Raw genomic sequence first — 22,585 nt, 5'->3', positions numbered from 1 at the left:
CTGAAGGGACATACCCGAGAGGCGGCAGGGCTAGGGCTGAATCCCACCCAAATGGGAAGACTGTCTCTGATGGCCGCGGGAGGATTCTGTGGGACACGGCGTGGGAAGCCCATGGCACGGGGCCAGCCGGGAGGAGGCGCCCGGGCAGTGGCCCCGGCATCATGATCTATTCCAGACCCACAGCCTCCTGCCTCCCCAAGGCCTCTATCTGACCCAGGCCACGGCATCCTGGGCTCACAGGGTCGGGGTGGGCAGATTCTGCTGGACACTGACAGAAGAATCCAGCCACTCCCTCCTCCCTGGCATGAAAGGCCAGCCACTCCTGCAGAAAAGAACTTAGGTTTATTTGCAGTAAAAACCGTGGTCTGAAAAAACCTATTGGCAACTGTACAGTTTGCGTCCCACTGGGGGGTCGTCACCAGCTGTGGGACCCCCAGACTCCTGACCCGCATGCACCGGGCTCCTAAGTGTTCACAGCTAATGTCAGGCCCCGGGTCCAAAGCCCCTCCAGAGCCCGTCCTGTCTCCTGCCGAAACCCCCCACCCCCGCTTCCCAGCCTGCCCCCGGCCTGCCTCCCCTCCGGGTTCATGCAGTGCAAACACGTTTCAAAACAAACGAAAAACAAAAACAAAACATTCACAAAAACCAGCGTTCTAAATTGTGTTTTCTCAGTATCCTGCGTTGTCGTGACGCCTCGTTTCACGATAACCTCAAATATACATCATTTTCTTGCTCTTATAAAATATCTTCCTTCTTATTCACAGATATATAACGGGAGCTTTGGAGGAAATAATTACAAACTGTTTTTTCCCTTAAAGAACAAACAGGCCAAACCGGAAACAGAACAATCGAAACAAGAGAAACAAAACCCTTTTGACAACAGTAAACACGAAAGGGGCCGGCTGGGTCCCCCCCACCCCCCCACACCCCCCAGGCTCGTGGCTGGGCCATCGGCAGAGTGTGCAAAGTGCTGAATGTGCCCTGATGATGGGGACTCGGGGCTGCTCTCTCCGAGGCCAACTCTCGGCTTCCCTCCCCTTGTCCCTCTGCCCCCCAACGCGATCCTGTTCACCCTCCCGCCTCAAGCCTCTGCGGACCACCTTCCCTCTTCCCCTGGCTGCTGACCGTCCCTGACCCCTCCCTGCCTCCTCCCCGGGCCGGGACACTGCGCGTGTGAGCTGAGCCTGGAGGCCACACGGCTGACTTCAGAGGAACCCCGGGGTGCAGCGGGGCAACAGCAGCCACCGCAGCAGGGGCTGGCCTTCCCCACGCCCGGCCTTGCCCGGTCCCCGCGCCCTGCAGAGGGCAGGGCGGCTGGCCGAGGGGCAGGGGACACACAGCCCAGCTTTCACCAGCAGCTCTGGCACGGAGCTCGCAGGGAGGTGGCACCGCTAGGTCTCGTGCAACATCCGGGCCGAGGGAGGGAGCGGGTCTCGACGAGAGAGCCAGAGGTCAAAGGCCAGGGGGAGTCAGGAGGGGGAGGTGGGGGCAGGGGGGCCACCCCCAAGAGCACTTATTTCGAGCTGGCCACAGGCCCGGTTCGGGCCGGCAGGAGGAAGTCTCGCAAGGGCCGGTACCGGCACCGGTGGGGAGGCTGGGAGGCCCCTCAGGAACCACCCCGCACGACACAGGAGACTCCGGGGTGGGGGGGACTGGGGCGGGGGGGGGGGGGCTCCTTCTGGAGAGGAATGTGAACAGCAGGGACCGAGCGGGGGGAAAACTCTTGTTTTCTTCTCACCCACATCAGGGTTTACAAAAGGTGTATCCACCTGACAGCAGGACAGGACAGACGCATTCCTGGGGTTCAGGGCAGGAACAGTACCATTGACTGGGGAGGAGGGCCGGCCCCTCCATCGTTCGCTCGGGCCCCCTCCCGAGAGAGGGCCCCCCTCCCCGGGCGGAGCCTGCACACCCCTCACGCGGAGGGCCACGAGGAGTCAAGGGGGCCCGCGCGGACCCCCTAGCGATGCTCTCTTCTCCCACGCCTGAGCACAGCTGGGGCTGAGCACGGGCTGCGGCAAACGGCCTGGCTCCGGTCCCTTCTGACTCTCTGGGCCCGGGGCTGCCCCCCGGGAGCGGCAGGAAGCAGGCAGGCTGAGCGTCCGGGGCTGAGCAGAAGGGGCTGGGGGAAGGCCCCCTCTGCCGTCCCGGTCGTCCCCGGGAGCACCTGCTGTTCAGACCTCGGCTCCCGAATGCCGTCTCGACAGGACAGGGGCCAGGTGAGCTCTGGCCTCAGCTGTCACCCAGAGCCTGGCTCAGGACGCCCCAGGCGCTCCCTCCCCTCGGCGCTCTGGCGGTGGCCGTCACGACAGGGCTGGCCCGGCTCTCCTCTATGTACAAGTAGCGTACCCAGGACAGGCCACCGAGGGCAGACTGAAGGTGGGCCGGTTTGCATGTAGGATTTTGAACACCCTCCCCATCCCCACGGGCTGCTGAAGACTGGAAGGTTGGCGGGCATGTCCCCTCTGAGTCACAGAGCTAGAGACAGACTTCAGAGCTGGACTCTTGGAAGAAAAGCCATGAGCCCCGTCCGTGCTGTTGTCGTCACTGGATGCCCTCCTCTTCTACATACGTTGAAGGAAACCAGCCGATCTGAAAAAGATGACGGGGTCACATGAGAGAGCGTGTGCGCACGGGTCTGCGTGTGTCTGCACAGGTATGCGCACGTGTCGGGGTGAGGGTCAGCAGAGGCTCCTGGAAATGGGGGATCCTTCAAAAGACTGGAGTTCGAAGCCAGGCTTACCCCAAGCGGGGGGTCCTGGCAAAGACTGGGAGCCTGGGGGAGCTGCGGCCCCGGGGTAGGAATGACCCTCAAATGCGCCCGCCCCCGGCAGCTCAAGATGACATACTCTCCCTCTACCTGCCGGCCAGAAAAAAATTAAATCCTCCCTGGAGGAAAATAACATCATGCCAAGCCTCTGTTCTATACCCAGGCTCCTTATTCAATCAGGACCTGGTGACAGAAAGTAGGAGAAAATGCAGGTAACGGAAAGCAATCCGCAGGTATGAGAGTCATCAGGGAATGTAAGTGACTCGGACGTATACGTTTGAGAAAAATGATGACAGAGAATAAAACTTTACCAGTGAACTGAAATCAGAAATCAAAGAGAAATCAAAGAACTGGGAAAGAGGACTGAAATTAAGAATCCGGGCATATTAGAGTAAAACTGATGAAAACCAGACTTTATTTATTTTTTACATGTAACCCCCTGGGGAGTAAAGGACACATTCCCTGCAAAAGAGCCACACTAAGAAGCTGGCTGCTTCTTTACGGAAACGATGGAACCAGGGCCAATGGAATGACATCACCGAAGTGCCAACGGAAGACACCTGGTAGCCTCAAATTTATCCCCTGGACAACACTATCCCAAAATGAACTCGACACAATTCCTCACAAAAAGGAAGCAGGTCTCGCTGGAGGTACGACTGATCCCTCGGGGGATGACCAGGAGAGGGGAAAACTGTCTCTTAGCATAGAACGTCCCTCGATAAGTGTTCAAGAAACAACGGCCAGAAAATCACTGTTTTTCAACCATGATAGAAAGAATTGACCAGACAAAATTCATCAGTAAGTGATAGAACCAGTAGATGAAAGTTTGATGGGGAACAGGATGTTTACCTGATTTCAAAGTGTTACCCTGCAAGGTACTCATGAGTAACAGTAACTTCATGGTGGAGAAACTCAGCAGATAATCGCTTTCACCAAGTCATCAAAATTAACGTCACAACAGCAGGACACACTGACCTCATATACCTCTGGATGGGACAGTACGGTACTGAAAGGGATACAACACCCACGTTATGTTCCCACCAAAGATATACGACCTCAACCTCATCATGAAGAAAATATCAAACAAACCTAAATTGAGGGATAGCCTACAGAAACAACTGGCCTGTACTCCTCAAAAAGGTCAAAGTCATATAAGACTGAGAAAGGCTGAGGAATCGTTCCAGAAGAAAGAGAGTTAAGGGCCATGGCAAGTGAATGCAATTCCTTTGGGGAGACGAGACATGGGATAATCGGTGACATCTGAATATGGACTGTGGGTTAGAGACTCATATTCTATTAAAGGGGAATGTCCTTGATTGTAGGACACTGAAGTACTTAGGGCTTTAGTGAGGGAAAGGATAGGACTTCTATAATTGACTATCGAATGGTTAAGAGAAAAACAAGCAGAGAGCAAAGGAGAACGAAAGTGATAAATGCACAAAGGACTCTTAATTGGTAACTCTGGGCACAAAGAGCTACAGCAACTTTTCTTTAAGCTTGAAACTGTATCCAAACAAATTAGAGGGGCGCTTGGGTGGCTCAGTCGGTTATGTGTCTGACTTCAGCTCAGGTCATGATCTCACGGTTCATGAGTTCAAGCCCCACGTCGGGCTCTGCGCTGATAGCTCGGAGCCCGCTTGGGATTCTCTCTTTCTTTCTTTCTCCCTCTCCCTGTGTCTCTCACCCACCTAAAATAAACAAACTTAAAAAAAAATTGTAAACGTTTCCTAATAAGAACACTGAAAAACAGGAAGTAAAACAAAGAGGTTTCAGATTCCACAAAAACTGAGAATTTATTAGTAGCAGACTCACCCTAGAAAACATACTTAGAAGAAGGAATTTCAGGCAGCAGGAACATGCTTTTGGGTGGAAATACAACAAAGCAGGAAAGAATGGGGAGCCTGGGGCAAGGTAAACAGGTGGGAACTCTAAACGAAACTAACTGCTTAAAACAAAAATAATGTCTAATGGGACTGAAAAAATATGTAGAATTAAGATACACGACAACACCTGTACCAAATTTGGGAGGGGATGAGTACAGTCAGAAGCTGTAAGGTCCCTGCATTATCTGGGAAGCAGTAAAAGTACTAATTTAAAATAGTCTCTCAGAAGTCAGAGTGCACGCTGTAATCCCTAAGTAACCATTCAAGTAATAGGAAAAGAATGTGTAACTCACCAGCCAAGGAGGCAGGAAGTGGAATAGGAAAAAAAAAATACTGACAATTCAAAAGTAGGCAAAAAGAAGGAGAAGGAGGAGGAGGCAGAAGAAGAAAAAAAAAGAAGAAAAAGAAGAAGAAATGGATGTGACAAATAGAAAATAAACAGAAAGATGATGGATTTAAATCTTCGCTCAGTAATTACATTAAACGTAAATGGGCTAATGCTCTTATTAAAAGGCAGAGATGGTCGGATCAGACTGGCTTTAAAATGTGTATAACATAACATCTTATCTTATCTCTACCTTGAATTTAAGAATACAGAAAAGTTGAAAGTAAAGCATGAGAGAGTGAAGTCTGCCACGCAAAACATTAACTCCTCCCAAACAAGCTGGGCTGTTCAAAGAGCAGACAAAGTAGACTTGGAAGCAAGAACTGCCAGAGACAAAAAGAATCATTTCGTAATGGGGCCAAAGCAACAGGAATATCTAGTCACACTCTAAACCAGGAGTTCTGAATCACCTGGGAAACTGCTTTACTCATGATCTGGGTGAGGAGGACCTAAGTATACAGCCCCAGGAGCCTCCAATGTTGGCGCCCCTAGGGCCATTTTGAAAACCAGTGGTTCGGCCCTCCAGGCCAGCACCTAGGACTCGGTGTCCTCATGCTTCTGAAGGGCTGTCGGGTGGAAAATGGATCTGACCCGAGGCCTCCGAGGGGTAGACAACACGCTAGGTGGAAGCAGACCAGCTCCACCACCTGACAATGGAATGATGAGCCATGGGAGCCAAGGCAGGCGAACTCTGCACAGCCCGGTGTGCCTGCCGAGGGCAGCTGCCCCACACGAGCTCCAGTACCCTGCTGGGTGAGTGCTGACAAACCCGGTCAAAGCCAGGGGGTCCAGAAGGGGTACAGGAATAAGGGGCCATGGAGTGCTGCAAGGTCATGGGGTAGACAGGGAAGGGCGTCCTCAGGCAGAGTGCGTGGGAACACAGTGTGCCCCTTCCCGTCTCCCCAGCGTGTAAGGGAGGCCAGTGAGGACACCTGAGCGCCCTGCTGTGGTCCTGTGGCCTCTCTGCCTGCAAAGAGGGCTTGAGTACGTGCAGGTAATGTGGAGCGTGTGTGTAAAACACGTCCCCCTGCAGTGGCCACAACCACAGAACGGGACCGAGCACAGATACGGGGCCAGACAGGCCTGGATCCGGCTCCAACCCGGGCAGCTCGGGTCTATGGCTCAGAGGGGGCGTCACGGTGATGGGGCAGGTACGCTGAGGTGCCAGCCTGCCCCAGCCTGGCCCGGGCTGAGCCGCTTACCCGTCCGTTGGCCTCGCCCTTCCACCAGCCCTGGTCCCCGCCAATGCGGCTATATATCTTCACCAGGTCGCCTTCCCGCAGCGAGAGCTCACGCATATCCCGGGCAGCAAAGTTGTACCTGGCCACGGCCGTGCCGACGACGCGGGGTGTGAACACTGTTGGGGGAGATGGGCCGCGTCACACAGCCGGTGGGGGAGGGGGGGCCAGCTTGGTCCCCCCCGGTGCCCGGCCCCGTGCCCAGAGAGGAGGGCTGTCCGGCAGAAAGGCTCTGAAGGGACAGGCTATTCTCCAATTCCACCCAGACCTGCAGGCCATGGCCCACGCGACCCTCCCGCGAAGGCACTCACACCGCGTCACGGCCAACAAATGTGATCGTGGGCTCAGAGCAGGTGCTGAGGTTCTGATCACTACGACTCGCGTGGGCCCCACCCCTGCATGCCCGGTGCACGAGTGTCACCTGCCCAGTGGTCACTCAGCTCACCCAGCCTGCGTGCTGACGCAGCACCTGGGGCCAGACCCCAGGGTGCCGGTGCCTGGCTTCCAGGTCCCCAAACCAAACTGGACACGGGGCTGGGCCAGCTCGGCCGGGGACCCAGGAGTCCTGGTGGGCAGGGGACAATGACCGTGGTGGAGGGGACAGACGCAGCGGCCAGGGAAGGGCTCTGACTCTGGCAGCGGAGGGCCAAGCAGTCGGGCCCAGCTGAGACCCAGTGCCCCTGTCTCCAGGGCCCGCCCGGGGGGGTGCGCCGGGGTGATCCCTCCGTCACCCTGGGGGCGGCCACCCGGCTCTCCGCCGCTCCCAGAGGCAAAGCCCTCAGCGAGCGAGGGGGTGGCTAGGGGGTGACAAGCTGGGGGGTGGCCGTCGGGGTGAGCGCGTGAGAGAGGTGACGGCGGTGAGGAGGGTGGCACCGAGCCTGACCGCGTCCTCCGCCCTGTCCCCGCCGGCCAGGCCGTCCCTTCCCTGTGCCTGTGCCCTCGGCCCTGTCCCGTGCCGGGCTACGGGCAGCTGCGGACGCCTTCCGGCGGGGGCTGCGGGCCGGCGGGCGGCAGGCCGGGCCCCCCCACGCCCCGGGCACCAGCGGTACCTGACCAGAAGGGAGCGGAGGAGCCCTGGGAGGCAAAGCTGAGGCCCTGAGGACTGAGAAAAGAAAAGTTGTAGGAGGCGCAGGAAGCTGCAAAGAGGCGAGAGAGAACGTGAAAGGGGCACGCAGGCAGAGCGCAGGGGTGCGGGGCCAGGCCTGCCGGGCGGGGCTGCCCCTCCCGCCACCTCTCCTCCGGCGTGTCTGAAGCCACCTGTCCAGCACTCACTAGGTGTGCACTCAAGGGCCCGTCGTGGGCGGGACTTCAAACACGCTGGGCCCACCCCGCCTCTAACTCCAGGTGGCCTCAAGCAAGTCGCTGCCCTGTCCCCGTGGAGTCCTGCCCGCAAACGAGGTGCGAGATCTGGCTCCCTCCCAGTGAGGACCCCGGGGGGGGCTGGGGGTCAGGGAGGGATCTGAGCGCAGGTGGGACCTGCCCCGTTCTCACCCCACGCCGACCCCCGGGCAAGGGCGCCAGGACAGGGAGCAGCAGTCCAGAGCTGGCACTCCCTACCCGTCACAGGGACGAGGACACCCTGGCTCGGGGGGGTGCTTGTGATGGCCTGGGGGGGGGGGGGCGCCTGGGCCAGTGGCTTGGGTCCCCCGGAAAAGCCTTCCTCGAGGGCAGGTGGGCAGCGAAAGCCAGGGCCGTGGGAAGCGGGCAGAACGGGCACCTCCGGGTGAGCACCGGTGTGCCGGGCGGGTGCGGGCGTTACCTGGGGACCGGCTGGAGGCCCTGGAGGCCGCGCGCTCCCGCGACTTGTAGGGGTACTTGAGCGTGGTATCCAGCTGCCTGAAGCTCTCCTTGAGCGAGTGGCACTGATAGTACTCCACCAGCTCCTACGGGACACATGTGCTCACTGCCGCTGTCACCGCCTCCAGGCAGTCCTCCCAGGCGCCCTGGCCTCCCTCTCCCACCTCGGTTTCACTTGGGGGACTTGTGTTCTGGGCCCCCGAGGGCTCCCCGCTCCTGCTCTCGGCCCAGCACGCCGCCCGCCCAGGGTGGGCGGTCAGAACCCGAGGGGCCCCCGAGCCAGTAGCTTCCCTCCAGCTGTTGCTACAGAAAAACCAGGGGCCGACGCGGAGGATGGCGCCGGGATGCCCCGACAGCAGGGAAGGGCTTCCAGAAAGAACAGCACGCGCCAGAGACCGAATGCCCTGCGATTTCCAGCGTGGGGAGGAGAGGGCTGTGCCAACGGGGAAGGCTACCTCGCGGAAAGTATGCGAACGTCATGGGCAACAGTTCTGTTTCAAAACCGTAGATACGAGCCACACCCCAGCCATTGTGACAGGTCGAGGGGCCCCGCCTGAATGCGAACACGGGGTTTTGGGCGGGGCAACTGGGGACATGTCTCTCTACTTTGTGCTTTTCTGGGGCCACAGCGGCCTCGTCTAAGAGCTCATGTCATTTAGGAAAGACACAATAGGCCTAATTTAAAAATCACGTTAAGAACTGTGCCTTGGGGCGCCTGGGGGCTGGGCTGCGGGGCTAGGCGCTGGCGGGGGGGTGGGGGGGGGTGGGGGGTGGGGGGGGTGGCTGCAGTGACGCACGGCAGGCCAGGCCAGGCCCTCCCCTCACTGTGCACCGCGGTGAACCCACCGGGCCCTCTGGGGGCAGAAGCCTCAACGCAGGGGCTGTGGCCTAACTGTCCCAAGGTGCCCTCCAAACCCACTTCCCTGGATCTTCCCTGGTGGCGGGAAAGTGCAGCCTACAGAGGCCATGGCGGCGGTGGGGCACCCGGGCCCTCCCACCACCTTGCAGGCCAGGCCGAGGGAGCCACGGGATCACCTACCAAGAGGCTTTCAAACTTCTTCGCTTCTGTAATGTGGATCCAGCTGTCTTTCTCCACCACCTTGATGTGCTTCACTTCATCATTGAACCTGGGCAAATGCGTGGGCCTTGGGGTCACCACTCGGGCCACGTGGCCCCCAGGGGTCCAGGCTTATTACCTGTCTGCCCTCGCCTTCTTACCCCCAGCCCTTCTGGCCCACCCCCTCCTGGGCCCCTCCAGGGTCAGCCAGCAGGGTCTCAGGCCCCATCCAGCCCACGGGGGCCTCCTGTCCTGGGATTCTGCTCATTCCCCTCTCTGCACGGGGGACGTCATCCTTCTCCCTGTTTCCCCGTCGCCTGGCGAGGCCTTCACAGCTTGGTTTATAAAGTCCAAGGTCTGACCATGGCCCCCTGAGGCCCCAGGGGAGCAGCCCGCCCAGCTCCGATGCCGCCTAACATTGTCCTCTGCACCCTCCACTCCAGCCGACGGGCACCCCCAGACAGGCCACACGCACGCCCGCCAGAGCTGCCCCTCTGCCGGAAGGCCCACCCTCCCGCCATCCTCCCCTCCTGAGCTCGAGTCCTCAGGTCTCAGTTCCAACGTGACCCTGTCGGAGAGCCTCCCTTCCCCCCCAAACACCACTCCAGACGAAGACATCACGGGAAAAGGAAACACACCAACACCTCTACAGATGCAAAAGTCCTCAGCACACTGAATCTCTCCCCACGCGTACGTCTATATAACCCGAACAGTTAAAAGGACCTCACACCACAGCCAAATGGGACACTCCAAGAACGCAAGGCCGGTTTCACAACCGGAAATCAGTTAATGGAATAAACAACCGGCAAATGATCAGGTGCCGGCTGGCCAGCATCCTCTCCCGAGGGGCCTCCGTCCACTGCCCACTGTTTCTCAAGGGTTCAAAGTCGGCCGTGCACGCTCACCGCACCCCAACTCCTTGGGCCGGTCTCAGCCCCAGGGGGAGCCCTGCAGGCCAGCCACACAGAAGGTGCCAGGTGAACTCCTATCACTCCTATCTGGCGAGTGATATCTCTGTCACCTCCACCACAGACCTGCCACACGGTCCACACCCCACTTCCTCCCAGGGCCCTGCTGAGGCCGTCACAGCCCCACCGCACGGTCACACCTCGCGAGGCCCCCCTTGGCCACCGCGGTGCACCGCAACCTCAGCTGGGGAGCAGGCCCTGCCTAGCGGGTGGCCTGGGCCGTGTCCGCCTGTTTCACCGGACGTCTGTCCCTCCCAACGCCCGTCTTCCTTGTTCTCTGTACTGCAGAACCAGCGTGCTGGTTTCCGGCTCCAAGCATTTGGGGAAAGGCTGGGGCAGATTCCGACCTCCAGCAATCCCACCTCTGGGGGCCTTCAGCGCCCGTCTGCACAGGGGGACCCCGGCCCTGGATGAGCACGGGTCCCCACCCACCGTCCTCTCTTGGATTTGGAACAGGGGAGGGGCATTCTCGCACACGCACATGCACACAGGCGCGGTGGCCGACCGCATGTGAGGGCTGTCCCCTCAGGCCGGGCTCTCGGCCCCCACTGGGTCCAGGTGCAGAGGAAGGGGCTTGCTAACGCTGGGGTGTGAGGCTGGGAGGGGCCTGCCCCTGGACACAGGCCACCCTGTGGGGCAGCACACAAAGCAGACTGGACCTTGGGGGTCACCACGGCAGACAGACCCCTCTATTTGCTGGGCTGTGGGCCGTCGGGGGCCTGACCCAAGATGCCCATCTCGTGGGCGTCCTAGGCCGAAGGTGGCCGCCCACCGGTCAGATTCCATCTGTTGAGGGGGCGGTGGCAGACGGTGCACGAGGGGGCGGCCGCTGGGCAGGAGGACACCCAGGCCAAAGGCTGAGGCCACAGGCCGCAGCGGTGTGACCTTCCCCTTCCCCCGAAGCCCACTGGTGCCGGGAAGTCCCCGACCTCGTATGGCATCCCTGCCCCGGCCCCGTCCCACTCTGCACCTGAGCCCGCGTGGTCCCCGCAACCCGAACAACGGGGGACTGAGCCCACGGGGTGGCTTTGGGCGGGACGTTTTCACCCACGTCCCGGGCCAGCCACGTGGTGCAGACCCACAGACACTCTCCCGTCTCTAAAGTGTCCTGCTTTGGGCAATACGGTCCATGGCCACTCCCAAACCCAAAGAGCACAGGACCTAGAGGGACGTGGGCTCCGTGGTCCAGAGTGGCCCCGGGGCGGGGGGTCTCCCTGAGTGGGGCCACCGCGTACTTGATGCTGATGGCAAAGCGCTCCGCCTCGGCCGGCCGCTCCCTGATCAGGTAGGTCCCGCTGGCGTGCGATTTCAGCAGGTTGTCTGTCTGCTGTCTCTCCATGTTGCCTGCGAACCTGGCGGGTGGGAGGAAGTGGACGGTTAACACCGGGACAGCCGAGGACGCCCAGGCCTCGGCGACAGCGCTGACCTGCATAAGGAGCCGTCCGGGGACGAGGCTGAGCCCCTGCAGGAGGGGCTGGCGAGGGGGGGATCTCCGGACCCCAGACCTCAGCCCGGCCCCGAGGGCTTTGCTGCAGAACCCGGCCTGCGAGAGGCGCCCAACGCAGCACGTGCATTGGAGCGCATTTCTGGGTTTTCGCCGTTGAAAACGCGGTAACACATAAAAGCTCACGTGTGGGGTGGACCCGCGGCATCTCTGACGTGGAGGGAGAGGCCAAGCCCACGTGCAGAGGCCGGGACACCACGCATGCAAACGTCACGCCGCTGGGCCCGTGGGGCGAGCCCCGAATGCAAATCCCAAGGCCAGATGCTCCCGGGGTAGGAGTTTGCCCGCCGCTCGGGGGCCACCACAGGGCGCAAAGCACAGGGACCTACTACCACCGAGGCCGCCCCGGAGCGCCCAGTGGGCAGAGCGATAAAAGCTGGACCCCGAGGCCGACCGGGGTCTGTGCCCCAACCCTAGAAAACCCGGCTTCGTGCTTTTGTTCGTCCAAACGGCCCCACTGTTCTCCCGGAGCGACAACATGGGTCAGCGTGCAATTGTCAACAGCCTTAAATACACCGCTTTCGTATAGTTTCTACGACGAAGCGCCATTAAACTCACGTTAAAAAAAAAAAAAAAAAAAAGCTTCGTTCTCTCCGTGACCTTTTAGCCGATAGGAACACCTGTCCTGGGGAACAGAACACCCCCCCCCCCCCCCCGCCAGGCTCCCAGAGACACACAGCGAGAGAGGGCTCAGCCACCCTGGGGCCCCGCGTCCCAGCCTGCTCGCGGGCAGGGGGGAGGGCACCGCGGCTGACCCACTCACCAGGGGTACTCCGTGTAGTCGATCTCCCGGGAGGGCGGTCGGCTGACGGGCGGCTGGCAGGAGAGAACACACACGTTAATGTCCCCCCAGGGGCTGCCCCGAGTGGGGCCAGAGGGCGCTTGTCATCAGTGACCCGACCCTCGAGCCCAGCACTGGCTACCAGGGCGTCTGTGGACTCAGCCCTGGAGCCACTGGATGGGGACGTCCCTAAGGGCAGCAGCCGGGACTCGCTGTCCCTGAGGAGACGCTCAGGGGGTTTGACTGACTGATGAGACTGAATGAACAGCAACCAACCGACAAGGCACTTATCCCCCAGGGAAGGGGTGACCAAAGACCGCAGGAATTTCAGAGCAGTGTCAGGGGGTACAGCCTACAGCTGAGTTCTCTGCCACAGATGGGTTCACAGCCCCAAAGGCATCCAGGCGGCAGGCCACACGCAGGCCGGGCAGCCCGAGACCCCACGCCTGGCCTCCCCTCACCGTGCCACAGGCTGGGCAAGGCCCTTCACCACGCAGATGGGGAAACTGAGGCCCCGGGCAGGGCCTGAAGGCTATAGCAGGGCTCCTGTGCTGTCTGGGACCCGCCTCCTGCTCCCTCTGGAGAAAGTTCCCTCTTGTACTTTTAAATGCCTTTGGCGGGGGGTGGGGGGTGCGTCTGGGGGGCTCAGTCAGTTCAGTGTCCGACTCTTGATTTCAGCTCAGGTCATGATCCCAGGGTTGTGGGATCGAGCCCCGTGTCCGGCTCCATGCTGAGCCTGGAACCTGCCTAAGATTCTCTGCCCCCTCCCCCACTTGCTCTCTCTCTCTCTAAAGATAAATAAAATGAATGAATGAATGAATGAATGAATGAATGAATGAATAAAATGCCCTCTTGGGGGGTGGGTGGAAGTAATTAAATTATTCAAGGCTGACTGCGTGATGTCTTCTGTAGCAGAGGAAGGCGTGGTCCACACTACTCGGCCGAAAGAAAGGCCATACTGCCTTTTTTCTAAACACCCTAAAGTCTGGCTCTGAATTCTGACGTCTGCGGGAGTCTTCTGCTCCCTGGGGGCTGTACAATGGTCCCATAAGACGTACAGAGTCCCCAAAATTTGGAGAAAGGCAACCTTCTTGGGTCTTTTGTCCATTACGACTGCTGCTGAAATGCCCGTTTCTGTGTTTCTAAAACTACGAGAAAAGCAGCACCCAGCCCCCTGCCCCTGGCCCCCCCCACCCATCCATCTGCTCTCCAGGCCCAGTCCTCAGCTCTGGGGCCAGCTCACAACAGCCACTTAGCAAGGGCGTCCTGAACGAGCCCAGACGCTCCGAGTGAGGAGACAGCCCGCAGAGGCCCCCAGTCTCCTGGCCACTGAGTTCCAGAAGCTTCTGTGCAAAGTGCTCACCCTTCCATCCACGGGGCAGGGCTTCACGGACGAGCTAGGAAAGTAGCCTGACTTTCTGGTCTGCACCAGCCGACCCTGGAAGGAGACAGATGATGGGGGCCGGGCCTGGCCAGCAGGAGTGCGTGGGGTGAGTGGCTTAGCCTAAGGACTGGGCGAGGACAGTTCCCAAGAAGACCGTGCGTTGGTACCACTTTCTGCCGTAGCCTCAGCTGACCTTATGACCGTCAGGCAGGAAGGCACGTGGTGTCCCCACTTCACAGATGGGAATGCTGAGGCCCGGGGTTGGGGCTAGAGCCCCGCCCCCAGCTCTCTGCTCTACAAGGGTATTTCTACACGGAAGGGGCGCGTGGACCGGTGGCAGGCAGACGCTGCCTGGGAGGGTCTGCAGGGGCCGGGGCTCGGCCTTTGTTCTCCCCTCTGCCCGGGACAGCCTCCCATGGTCCTCCAGGCAGCTCTGCCTCACCACCCCCCCCCGCCCCCATCACCTCAGCAAAGCCCGTCTGCAAGGCCACCCAGAACCGATGGCTCTGGTGACACACGGGGCAGGGAACCGGGCAGCTGGGGTCAGAGTGGGACAGAGACTTTATATCACAGACACCCTTCTGCACCTTCCGAATCTCCAGTTCTGTGAAGCCACGGTCTAGTACAACAAATTCATAAGTAAGTATGTAGTGACAAGGACCATCACAAAACAACGATAACAGCCGTGATAGTAACGGGAACCCTGACAAACGTTTGCTCTAAGCAGGTCTCGGCCACACCCCTGGTCGCCCAGGCTGGGCCGAGTGTCCCGGGCTCCCCTGAGCGCTGGGGCTTGGCAGGGTGCCCAGGGGCAGGCGGGCGAAGAAACGCTCCTCCTTTGCGGACCTTTTAACCAGAACAGTTCTGTGGCTCAGAACTGTGAATCATCACGGGACACTGTGTCCCCGTCTGTCTCTGCTCCACCAGGTGGCACTTCTGGGGGGAAAGTGGTGGGAGGGTCTCGGGCATGACGTCCCCCTAGGGCTGACCTCAATCGGTGCCTGGCTGCCTCATGATAATAGTGGGGGGCACAGCTGGGGCGGGGTGGGCAGGAGGGTGGGCGCAGCCTTGGGGAGGGTGTCCGGCACACGGGAGGGGACACAGCACTCCCTTCCTGCAAAAGCAAACGCCAGGAGGAACGCACGGCTGGGGACCCCCAGAATTCCCGCCTTGGAGGCAACCGCGGTCCTGCCAACAGCCTACTTCCCTCTCCCCGGGACGGTCCTTCACCCCCACACCTGCCCCTCCCCGGTGACAGGACTCTGCGCATCTGCCCCAAGGGGCTTCAACCCCCTCCGGGTCCCCAGGACCCACCTCCCACCATTGAGACTCGGGGTCGCCCCTCAGCAGCTCGATCACATCACCCGTCTGGAAGGTCAGCACTGGCTTCCCAGGGGGAGCAGGGTTGCCATGGTAATTCTGCACGGCCACCATCTTGGGACCTGCGGATACAGGGCAGGAGGGGGACCCTCGCTCAGCAACTTGGCCCATCACGGCTCCGGCTGCACCGCTCGCGAGGCCTCCCGCCCTCAACGGCTAAAAGCCACGTTCCTATCACGCGGCGCAAAGCAGGGGGGATGAGGACACGGGGCACATGGGGAACACGGCCAAGTGACAGAGGAGGTGCTCTGAGGCCCACCCTGCACAGGGAGGGGGAGGGGGTCTCCGGCTACAGCCCCTCCCTCCTGAAAGGACCCCAACCCTTCTCTGCAGCTCTGTGGCTCGTCGGAACCTGATCGGAGGGATATAGTTATATACGGAGACCGGGCGGTAGGGGGAGCACACTCCCTGGGAGCCTGGAGTCCGGAAGGCTGGGCCAGGCTGGGGGAGGCTGGCAGGTCACCGTGGTCAGGCCCGGCTCCCAGAGTGACCGCTGATAGAGGGCCCGGGTCCCACAGACTCACCCGGTCCTGCTCCAGAGGCGTCCTGTGAGGGCAAGGACAAACCACGGTGATCAGGGAGGGCGGCCAAGCGTCGCCACTCCCTGCCCCCCACACCCCCAGAGAGAAGGGTTGAGGCAGGAAGCGGGGGGGAGGTGAGGGACACATCCGGACACCCACAGGTAGATGTGACACTGGTTCACTAGGACACCCCCCCCCCCCCCCCATTCTCACTTACACCCTCCACCATTGTGCCCCTCCACAGCCCCGGGACATGCATCCCTTCCTCTCCCATCCCTTTGCATTAATTCCTACCTCCTCCAGGAAGCCTGCCCTGACCACGCCAGCCCTGGGACCTCCCTGCTCTGAGCCTGGAGCTTGTCATCTCTCTCTGGGACATGTCCTGCTGCGTGAGACTAAATGCTATGTCTTTCCTCCTCCATGAGGGTGTTTTTGTACTCCCCACAAGGCCTAGTAAGCACCCTCTAAGTGCTAGTTAATTTGACCAGATCCCACAACTGGGGCGAGACGTGATGTCCACACCCCATAAGTGAATTCAGGGACGTCATCCTTAAGTCAGCTGAACAGAGGGCTCTAAGCCAGGATGGGGGGCAGGTGGGCAGACGCATGTCACAAGCCACCAGGCAAGCAGAGTAGGGGGGGGCGCTGCCCGGCCAGGGCGATGGCTGTCAGGGGCCTCCAGCTGGCTGTGCCCGGGGACCCACGAAGGAAATCAAAGGCCCCCGGTGACCAACAGTGGCCTGTGTGCTAGCCAGTGTGGCCCCGGGGTGGGGGAGGGATGATATCAGGAACCGCAGGGTGTTTTGGGCTCAGGCACACGGGCCGTGTGGGGCACGGAGCAGCGGGAGGAGAACAGTCTTAGAAGACTCACCAGGTCCGCAGGAGAACCTGAAAAGGAAGCGGGAGACGCATTGGCAGGCAAGCCACCAGCCCTGGGGGCGCTCCCGCCCGCATAGCAGGAGCTGCCCGGGGTGCCTAGGTGTAAGCAAGGCAAAGGTCAAGGCCGCTGGTTGCAGACATGGGTCACAGGCACACACAGCAAGTGACTACAAAAGTCTCTCAATTCCTTCCGCTGGCGAATTCTGAGCTCTGGCTTTAGGGGCCCCGCGGGGGACCCCAGCCTGGCACACAGGTTTCCTGCGTGGGCCAGGTCTGCTCCGACGGCCGAAGCTGCCTGAACCACTGGGGCCCACGTGGGCTCAGAGGCAAAGTTCCCACCACCGATCAGTGATGCCCGCCACGGCCGCGTGACAAGAGATGTCAGGACACGTGCTACCTAGTGGCCGGTGTGCTCGCTCACGGGCATGTCAGATGGAAGGCAGGTGTTCCCAAGATCCTTTCTGCCTGCCTCGGGGTGACCCCAGGGGAGGAAGTAGTCCCAGGCTGGACCCCAGCCATCTGACAAGCTGGGCCACCAGTCCGCCACCGGACAAAGCAGGGACCACGATGCCTAAAGTGCGTGGCTATGGTGACCTCAACGCCACCCGACATGCACGTGGCCGACTGCTGTGGACAGTCGCCGACAGCCTCTGCAGAGCAGAGGCTACAGACCCCGTGGGCATCGGGCGGGGAGGAGCGGGTGATGCGTAGCTGGCACCCACACAGGAGGAGCCAGCAAGGCTTCCCACGGGAGAGGCCCTCTGGGAGTGGCCAGCACCGTTCTGGGACATCCTGGCCCCTGGGGCAACAAAGAGTTAATCTGCCTTTCCTCGGGTCAGGGGCCCAGCCCGGAGCCAGAGCTGACGAAGGCCAAAGAGTCCTGTCCAGAGCCCAGGCCCGGCACGAAAGGCCCGAGTACCAGCCCAGCTCGGAACTCTCCGGAATAAAACCAGGCACCCACCGCAGGCTTTTAATGACATGGGGTGGCTGGTCATGAGAACTTGGGCTTGCAAAAGATACGAAACTGCCCATCTGGTGACACCCCAACTATAGGCGTTATGAAAAACACACACACATAAGAAGAGACTGGGCAGGCGGGCGGCTGTGCGTCTGCAGAGGGAAAAGGGGTCCGTGAACGGTGGTGAGTCTGTCTGGTGGGGTCGTGAGGAGGTCATCTTCTGCTTTACACTTCTCTACTTTTCCCACGTTTTCTATGGGAAATGACTGTTTAATAACCAGGAGACTAAAAACCCAGAAAGATTCATTTTAAATCAGAAAAGTTAGAAGGAAATAATAGATCAAGATACCACCTTTGTTTTTTTCTTGATAAGTTCAGGGGCGATATTTACTTTCTTCTTTATTGTGTTTTTTTCTCCCCCCCCCCCCCCGCCCCAAATCTTTGGTAAGTAAATATGTTACTTTTAGGATCAGAAAAAAAAAAAAAAAAATGCCAGAACACATGAACTGTCCCGTCGACTAATGTGATGGGCACGCTGCCACCAGAGGGCGGTATCGAGAGGCAAAGCTAAAAAGCTGTAGTTTGCGCCTGTGGACTCTGGCCATAGCGGTCGCAGGCTGGGAACTCCCCAAAATTCACCCCCCGCAGGAGTCCGGCTGATATCTGGGCAGGTTCTGGTCCCTTCTCCTCCCTGAGCCTCAGGCTCCCCCCTGACTAACGGGCACGGAGAGAACGAGAGTGCTGTAGGTGCCGTGCCTGTGTGTGCACACGTGTGCACGTAAACCGTCTGCTGAGGGGGCTGTCGCTGTGGCTGCGGAATGCCAGTCCTCTCTGGGTGCAGGAGAACCGGGGACAAGGGACAGTCATGACCGATGTTTCCCTGTGGTAGGCAACTTGCACGCACCTGCCACGAATGTTCTGTGCCCGTTTGGGGTAGAGAGTCTCCAAGTTGTAAACGAGTGGGGCAGTGGGGTGGGGGAGGCAAAGAGGCGGAGAGAAATGCTGGAGCGCCCCAGGAGGGAAGGCCCCGGCAGGGGACAGCCCACCGGCTGGGCCTCTTCGTACTGTGTGACCCAGGGCAGGTGTCCTCTCCTCTCTGGGCCCCGGTTTTCTCATCTGGTCCCGGCCCCAGGGGGTCCCCGTGGTGGGAAAGGAGAGCGTGTGAAGGCAGCCGGGGCCCGGAGGGAGGTACCAGGGCAGCTGTGAGCCATGGGGCCCTTCGCTGGGAGCGGGCAGGGGGCCCCGAGGACCAGCCCCCGGGGCAGGGCAGCGGCCGCTACTCACTGATCTTGCAGGGAGGCGTCACTTCCAGACATTCCTTGTGTGCCCCGACACCACACTTGGTGCACAGGTACCCCTGGTAGAAGGTACCCCTGAGCAGGGGGAGGGTGGGGCGTGAGTCAGACACAGCGCCAAGGCCAAGGCCCGAAGTCCACCAGGCCTGCCCTGCCCGCCTTGCCATCTGCCCCTCGTACGACGCGTCGTCCCTCAAAACCCCAGGCCCCCAACACCCTGGTGCTGGCTCTCCGCCCAGAACGCTCCCGGTCCTGTTCCTGCCACGCCGCAGAGCAGGCCCTGGGCACCCACAGGGACAGCCACGTTCCCTCCCGGCTCGATCCGGAACACCCGACGGACGGATCTAGTGACACTGAAGGGACACTCCCCAGCCCCTCTGGGCCCAGCACGGCACTGGCCTGGTGGGTGGTAGGTGGTCGGGGTGACGGGACATTGGACAGACACAGCACAAGGCTCCCCTGAAGGCGGGCTGGGGTTGGGGGAGGGGGAGAGGGGCCGGGACAGGGGGGTGGTGGGGTGGGCTGGGGCTGGGCCAGGGGCCTCACCTGAGGAACATCCTGCAGGCTTTGCAGTTGGTGGTCTTGTCAAAAGTGTACATCTGGAAGCTGTGGTGGTTGGCATTGGCTTTGTCTGGCTTGATGTTTGACCTGACGGGAGGGAAAGAGGGCCGGGCTCCCTGAGCTCCACCGAGGCAGCAGTGCCTACCTGGGGACCAGCCAGGCTCAGGAGCGGGAGGCCAGGACTCACGGCCCGGACCGGCCCCGACACCCCGGGCAGAATGAGGATCTGAGTGGGGGCTTTAAAACGGGGCCGCGCTGGCACGAGAGCCTTCTGGGAGGATGGTAAGGGGCTGTGTCTAGGCGAGGGTTTGTAGGCAGGTGCGGGATTTGCCACAGCTCAGCCCGATGTATACTCAGAGGCCTCGCTGGACGCAGACCTAAAACTGAAGGTCTGAACGGTGTACTGACCTAAGTACAGACGGACGACGGGATGTGACACAGTAAGGCCAGGTGTTCGAGACGGAGCCCGAAGTTGTTTACAGGGAGGGGAGCGCACCTGCCCGGGGGCCCCCAGCCTGCCTGGCTGCAGGACCCACGTGCAGAAGGACCCTGCCACTCTGGCCTCCAGGTCTGCTGTGTCTGGGGACCCCCTGATCACCTCTCTCTGTTGGACGTATTGAGGCTCCTTCTAGATTTCATGGAGAAAGAGCCCCGTGCCTTCACAAAAAAGTGACCATCCACCAGCCTGTAAGGCCCTGAGGACCCGGGTTACCGGGAGTCCATTGGGCACGGAAGCCGTCCCTGGCCGCCCACTGCTCTGCTGGGCACCTGTGCCAGGCTGGGCCTCAGGGGCCTCAGGCTGTCCCAGAGGGAGGCTCTCCTGCCCCAGGCAGAGTTTAACGCAGCTGGGGTGCCACCGAGGTGCGCCTGGGGTCTTGGTGTGACAGAGCCTGCCCCAGTCTCTGGGTGTTTGCAATACCCCGGTCTGCGGGGGTCCTGGATAAAGCCCACCTGGGGCTCCGCCGCGGCCGCCCTTGAACTCACATGGCCATCTCAAACTGTTCCATCCATTTCCGCTTCATGTCCTCTGTCTTGCAGAAAAACTGGAAGCCCTGCTTTCCTTGGAGGTGGATTAGATAGAAGCCGTAGGACCACTGCGGGAGGAGACGGGGCACCAGCTCGCAACTGGCATGGGCTTGGGCACGAGGACACACACGCACGCGTGTCCAGGCTGCCCGTTCCCGCACCTGCGTGCACGTGTATGGTGCACCCATGCCTGTGTCTGCACGTGCACACGCATGTGCACACCCCTCTCACGAGATGTCCAGGACCCCTCTCCTACCCCCTCCGAGGTGTGCCCTCGACTGAACTCTCGGCGGGTTCAGCCAGGGCCGTCTCTAAGGCTGGAGCTAGGTCCCCAGGGAGCCTGTGCTCAGAACGGGCCTGCCCACTTTCAGTTCCTAAATGTGATGCTAAAAAACTCACTGCTCTGAAGTAAAAGAACAGAAACCAAACAAAACAGAAGGTTGGAGAAGGCCGTGGGCTGGCGGGGGAGGGCTGCAGCAGAGCCAGCCCACAGCTGCCCTGACCACCCACCAGGCCTGGCCATCTCTAGGGGCTTTCTAAGAGGCCCAGAAAGAGTGCGGAAAGTCTGAACCCATTTGTGTTAGAAAAAATGGAGGAAGAAAGAAATGAGGGAGGGAGGAGAGGGGAAGGAGAGAAGGAAGGAAGGGGGGAGGGGGGAAGGGAAGGAGGGAAGCAGGGAAGGGAGGAGGAGAGGGGAAGAAAATAGGACAGACACAGACTGAGAATACACAAAAGCCCCGCCCACTGAAAGACCACCTGTGGTCCTTCACCAGGAGGGACCTGGGGGGGGGGCGGGGCCAGGGCAGGCAGGTGGGCCTTCCTTCCTACCCTCTGTAATGGCATTCTTCATCATGAATGCACACCACCTTCCTGATGAAGACACCGAGGGCCTGACCAAGGAAGAAGAAAGCCAGGAGCCTGGCCCTGGCCCTGCTCAGGCCCACCTGGGGCCCCCACTCCCGCTCAGGCTCAGGAAGGAAGGGCCGGCTGGGCCCTGAGGGAAGGAAGGCAAAGGAAGAGGGCCCGGGTGCTTACCATTTTCCCATGAGACTAGGAAGCATGAGGAGGAAAAGGGGAGACAGATGGTTAAGAGATTCAGCCTGGACCTGTGCTGGGCACCGCAGCCCTGGGCCCACCACTGCCAAGGGCAAGGTCCTGCCTCCCAGAGCCAGGGGCTGGGCCCGGGGACTGTGCCTTCAGCCCCGAACCCTGGGGAACTGTTTCAGACTTCGGGTGGGGATGAGTGGTTTACCCCCAATAGCCCTTCCAGAAGGTATCTACATTCTGTACTGCAAGCTCTGAAGTCCAGAGTCTGGAATTTTCAGCACATTGGCTCCTGGTCCCCAGATCTAGCCTGGGATGCACACAGTAGGTGCTCAAACACTGAATGCAATAGCCTCCGAACCAGACTGAACCAGGGCGGGTGGCAGCCCCACCCCAGCAGTCACGGCCCCGCCCCCAGTAGTCATGGCCCCACCCTCTAGCAGCCATGCCCTCACCCCCAAAGGCCAAGCCCCACGCCCAGCAGTCACACCCCTGCCCCTAGCAGCAGTCATGGCCCCACTCAGCAGCCATGCCCCGCCCCCAGCGGCCCCGCCCTGCCCTAGCTGCCAAGGCCCCACCCCCAGCAGTCCCACCCCACCCCTAGCTGCCAAAGCCCCACCCCCCCGCAGTCCCACCCTGCCCCTAGCAGCAGTCATGGCACCCCTCAGCAGCCATGCCCCTGCCCCTAGCAGCAGTCGTGGCTCCCACATCAGCAGCCATGCCCCGCCCCCAGCGGCCCCGCCCTGCCCTAGCTGCCAAAGCTCCACCCCCAGCTGTCCCGCCCCGCCCCTAGCTGCCAAAGCCCCACCCCCAGCGGTCCCGCCCCGCCCCTAGCTACCAAAGCCCCACCCTCCAGCCCCGCCCTGCCCTAGCTGCCAAAGCCCCACCCCCAGCCCAGCCCTAGCTGCCAAAGCCCCACCCCCAGCAGTTCCGCCCCGCCCCTAGCTGCCAAAGCCCCACCCCCAGCAGCCACGACCCCACCCTCCAGAAGCCATATCCCCACCCCCTATAGCCACAGCCCCGCCTCAGCTACCACAGCCCCTGGCTCGTCTTCGTGTCTGAGGACCCACAGTGAGGCCCGCTCGGACCCCTCCTCCAAAGGGAAGGCCTGCTTACTGCAGGGGGAAGGTGGGCTGGAGTCAGATGGCCATGGT

The 22,585-nt window shown here is 60.8% G+C and overlaps 1 protein-coding gene across 6 annotated transcripts in view; it reads right to left on the bottom strand.

The window, feature by feature from the left end:
• Window positions 1-326: 326 nt before the first annotated feature.
• VAV2 (vav guanine nucleotide exchange factor 2) overlaps window positions 327-22,585 on the bottom strand; it is a 166,067-nt gene continuing 143,808 nt past the window's right edge. For 3 of the 6 annotated variants that reach the window (XM_042911967.1, XM_042911971.1, XM_042911970.1), the window contains 14 exons: window positions 20,346-20,455; window positions 19,347-19,448; window positions 18,790-18,878; window positions 16,540-16,556; window positions 15,672-15,693; window positions 15,082-15,209; window positions 13,747-13,821; window positions 12,366-12,418; window positions 11,334-11,450; window positions 9,113-9,200; window positions 8,036-8,159; window positions 7,326-7,412; window positions 6,241-6,395; window positions 328-2,592 (listed from right to left, as the gene is read on the bottom strand). In XM_042911967.1, coding sequence (XP_042767901.1) covers window positions 2,545-2,592; window positions 6,241-6,395; window positions 7,326-7,412; window positions 8,036-8,159; window positions 9,113-9,200; window positions 11,334-11,450; window positions 12,366-12,418; window positions 13,747-13,821; window positions 15,082-15,209; window positions 15,672-15,693; window positions 16,540-16,556; window positions 18,790-18,878; window positions 19,347-19,448; window positions 20,346-20,455 — 1,215 coding nt within the window. In that variant the 3' untranslated portion in view covers window positions 328-2,544. Of the gene's footprint in view, window positions 2,593-6,240; window positions 6,396-7,325; window positions 7,413-8,035; window positions 8,160-9,112; window positions 9,201-11,333; window positions 11,451-12,365; window positions 12,419-13,746; window positions 13,822-15,081; window positions 15,210-15,671; window positions 15,694-16,539; window positions 16,557-18,789; window positions 18,879-19,346; window positions 19,449-20,345; window positions 20,456-22,585 lie in introns of all 6 variants that reach the window. The other 3 variants (XR_006195681.1, XM_042911968.1, XM_042911969.1) reach the window with 3 other exon arrangements.

The sequence above is a fragment of the Panthera leo genome, chromosome D4, assembly GCF_018350215.1.
Source record: "Panthera leo isolate Ple1 chromosome D4, P.leo_Ple1_pat1.1, whole genome shotgun sequence".
Taxonomy (NCBI): domain Eukaryota; kingdom Metazoa; phylum Chordata; class Mammalia; order Carnivora; family Felidae; genus Panthera; species Panthera leo.
This window is presented reverse-complemented; position numbering and strand designations above follow the sequence as displayed.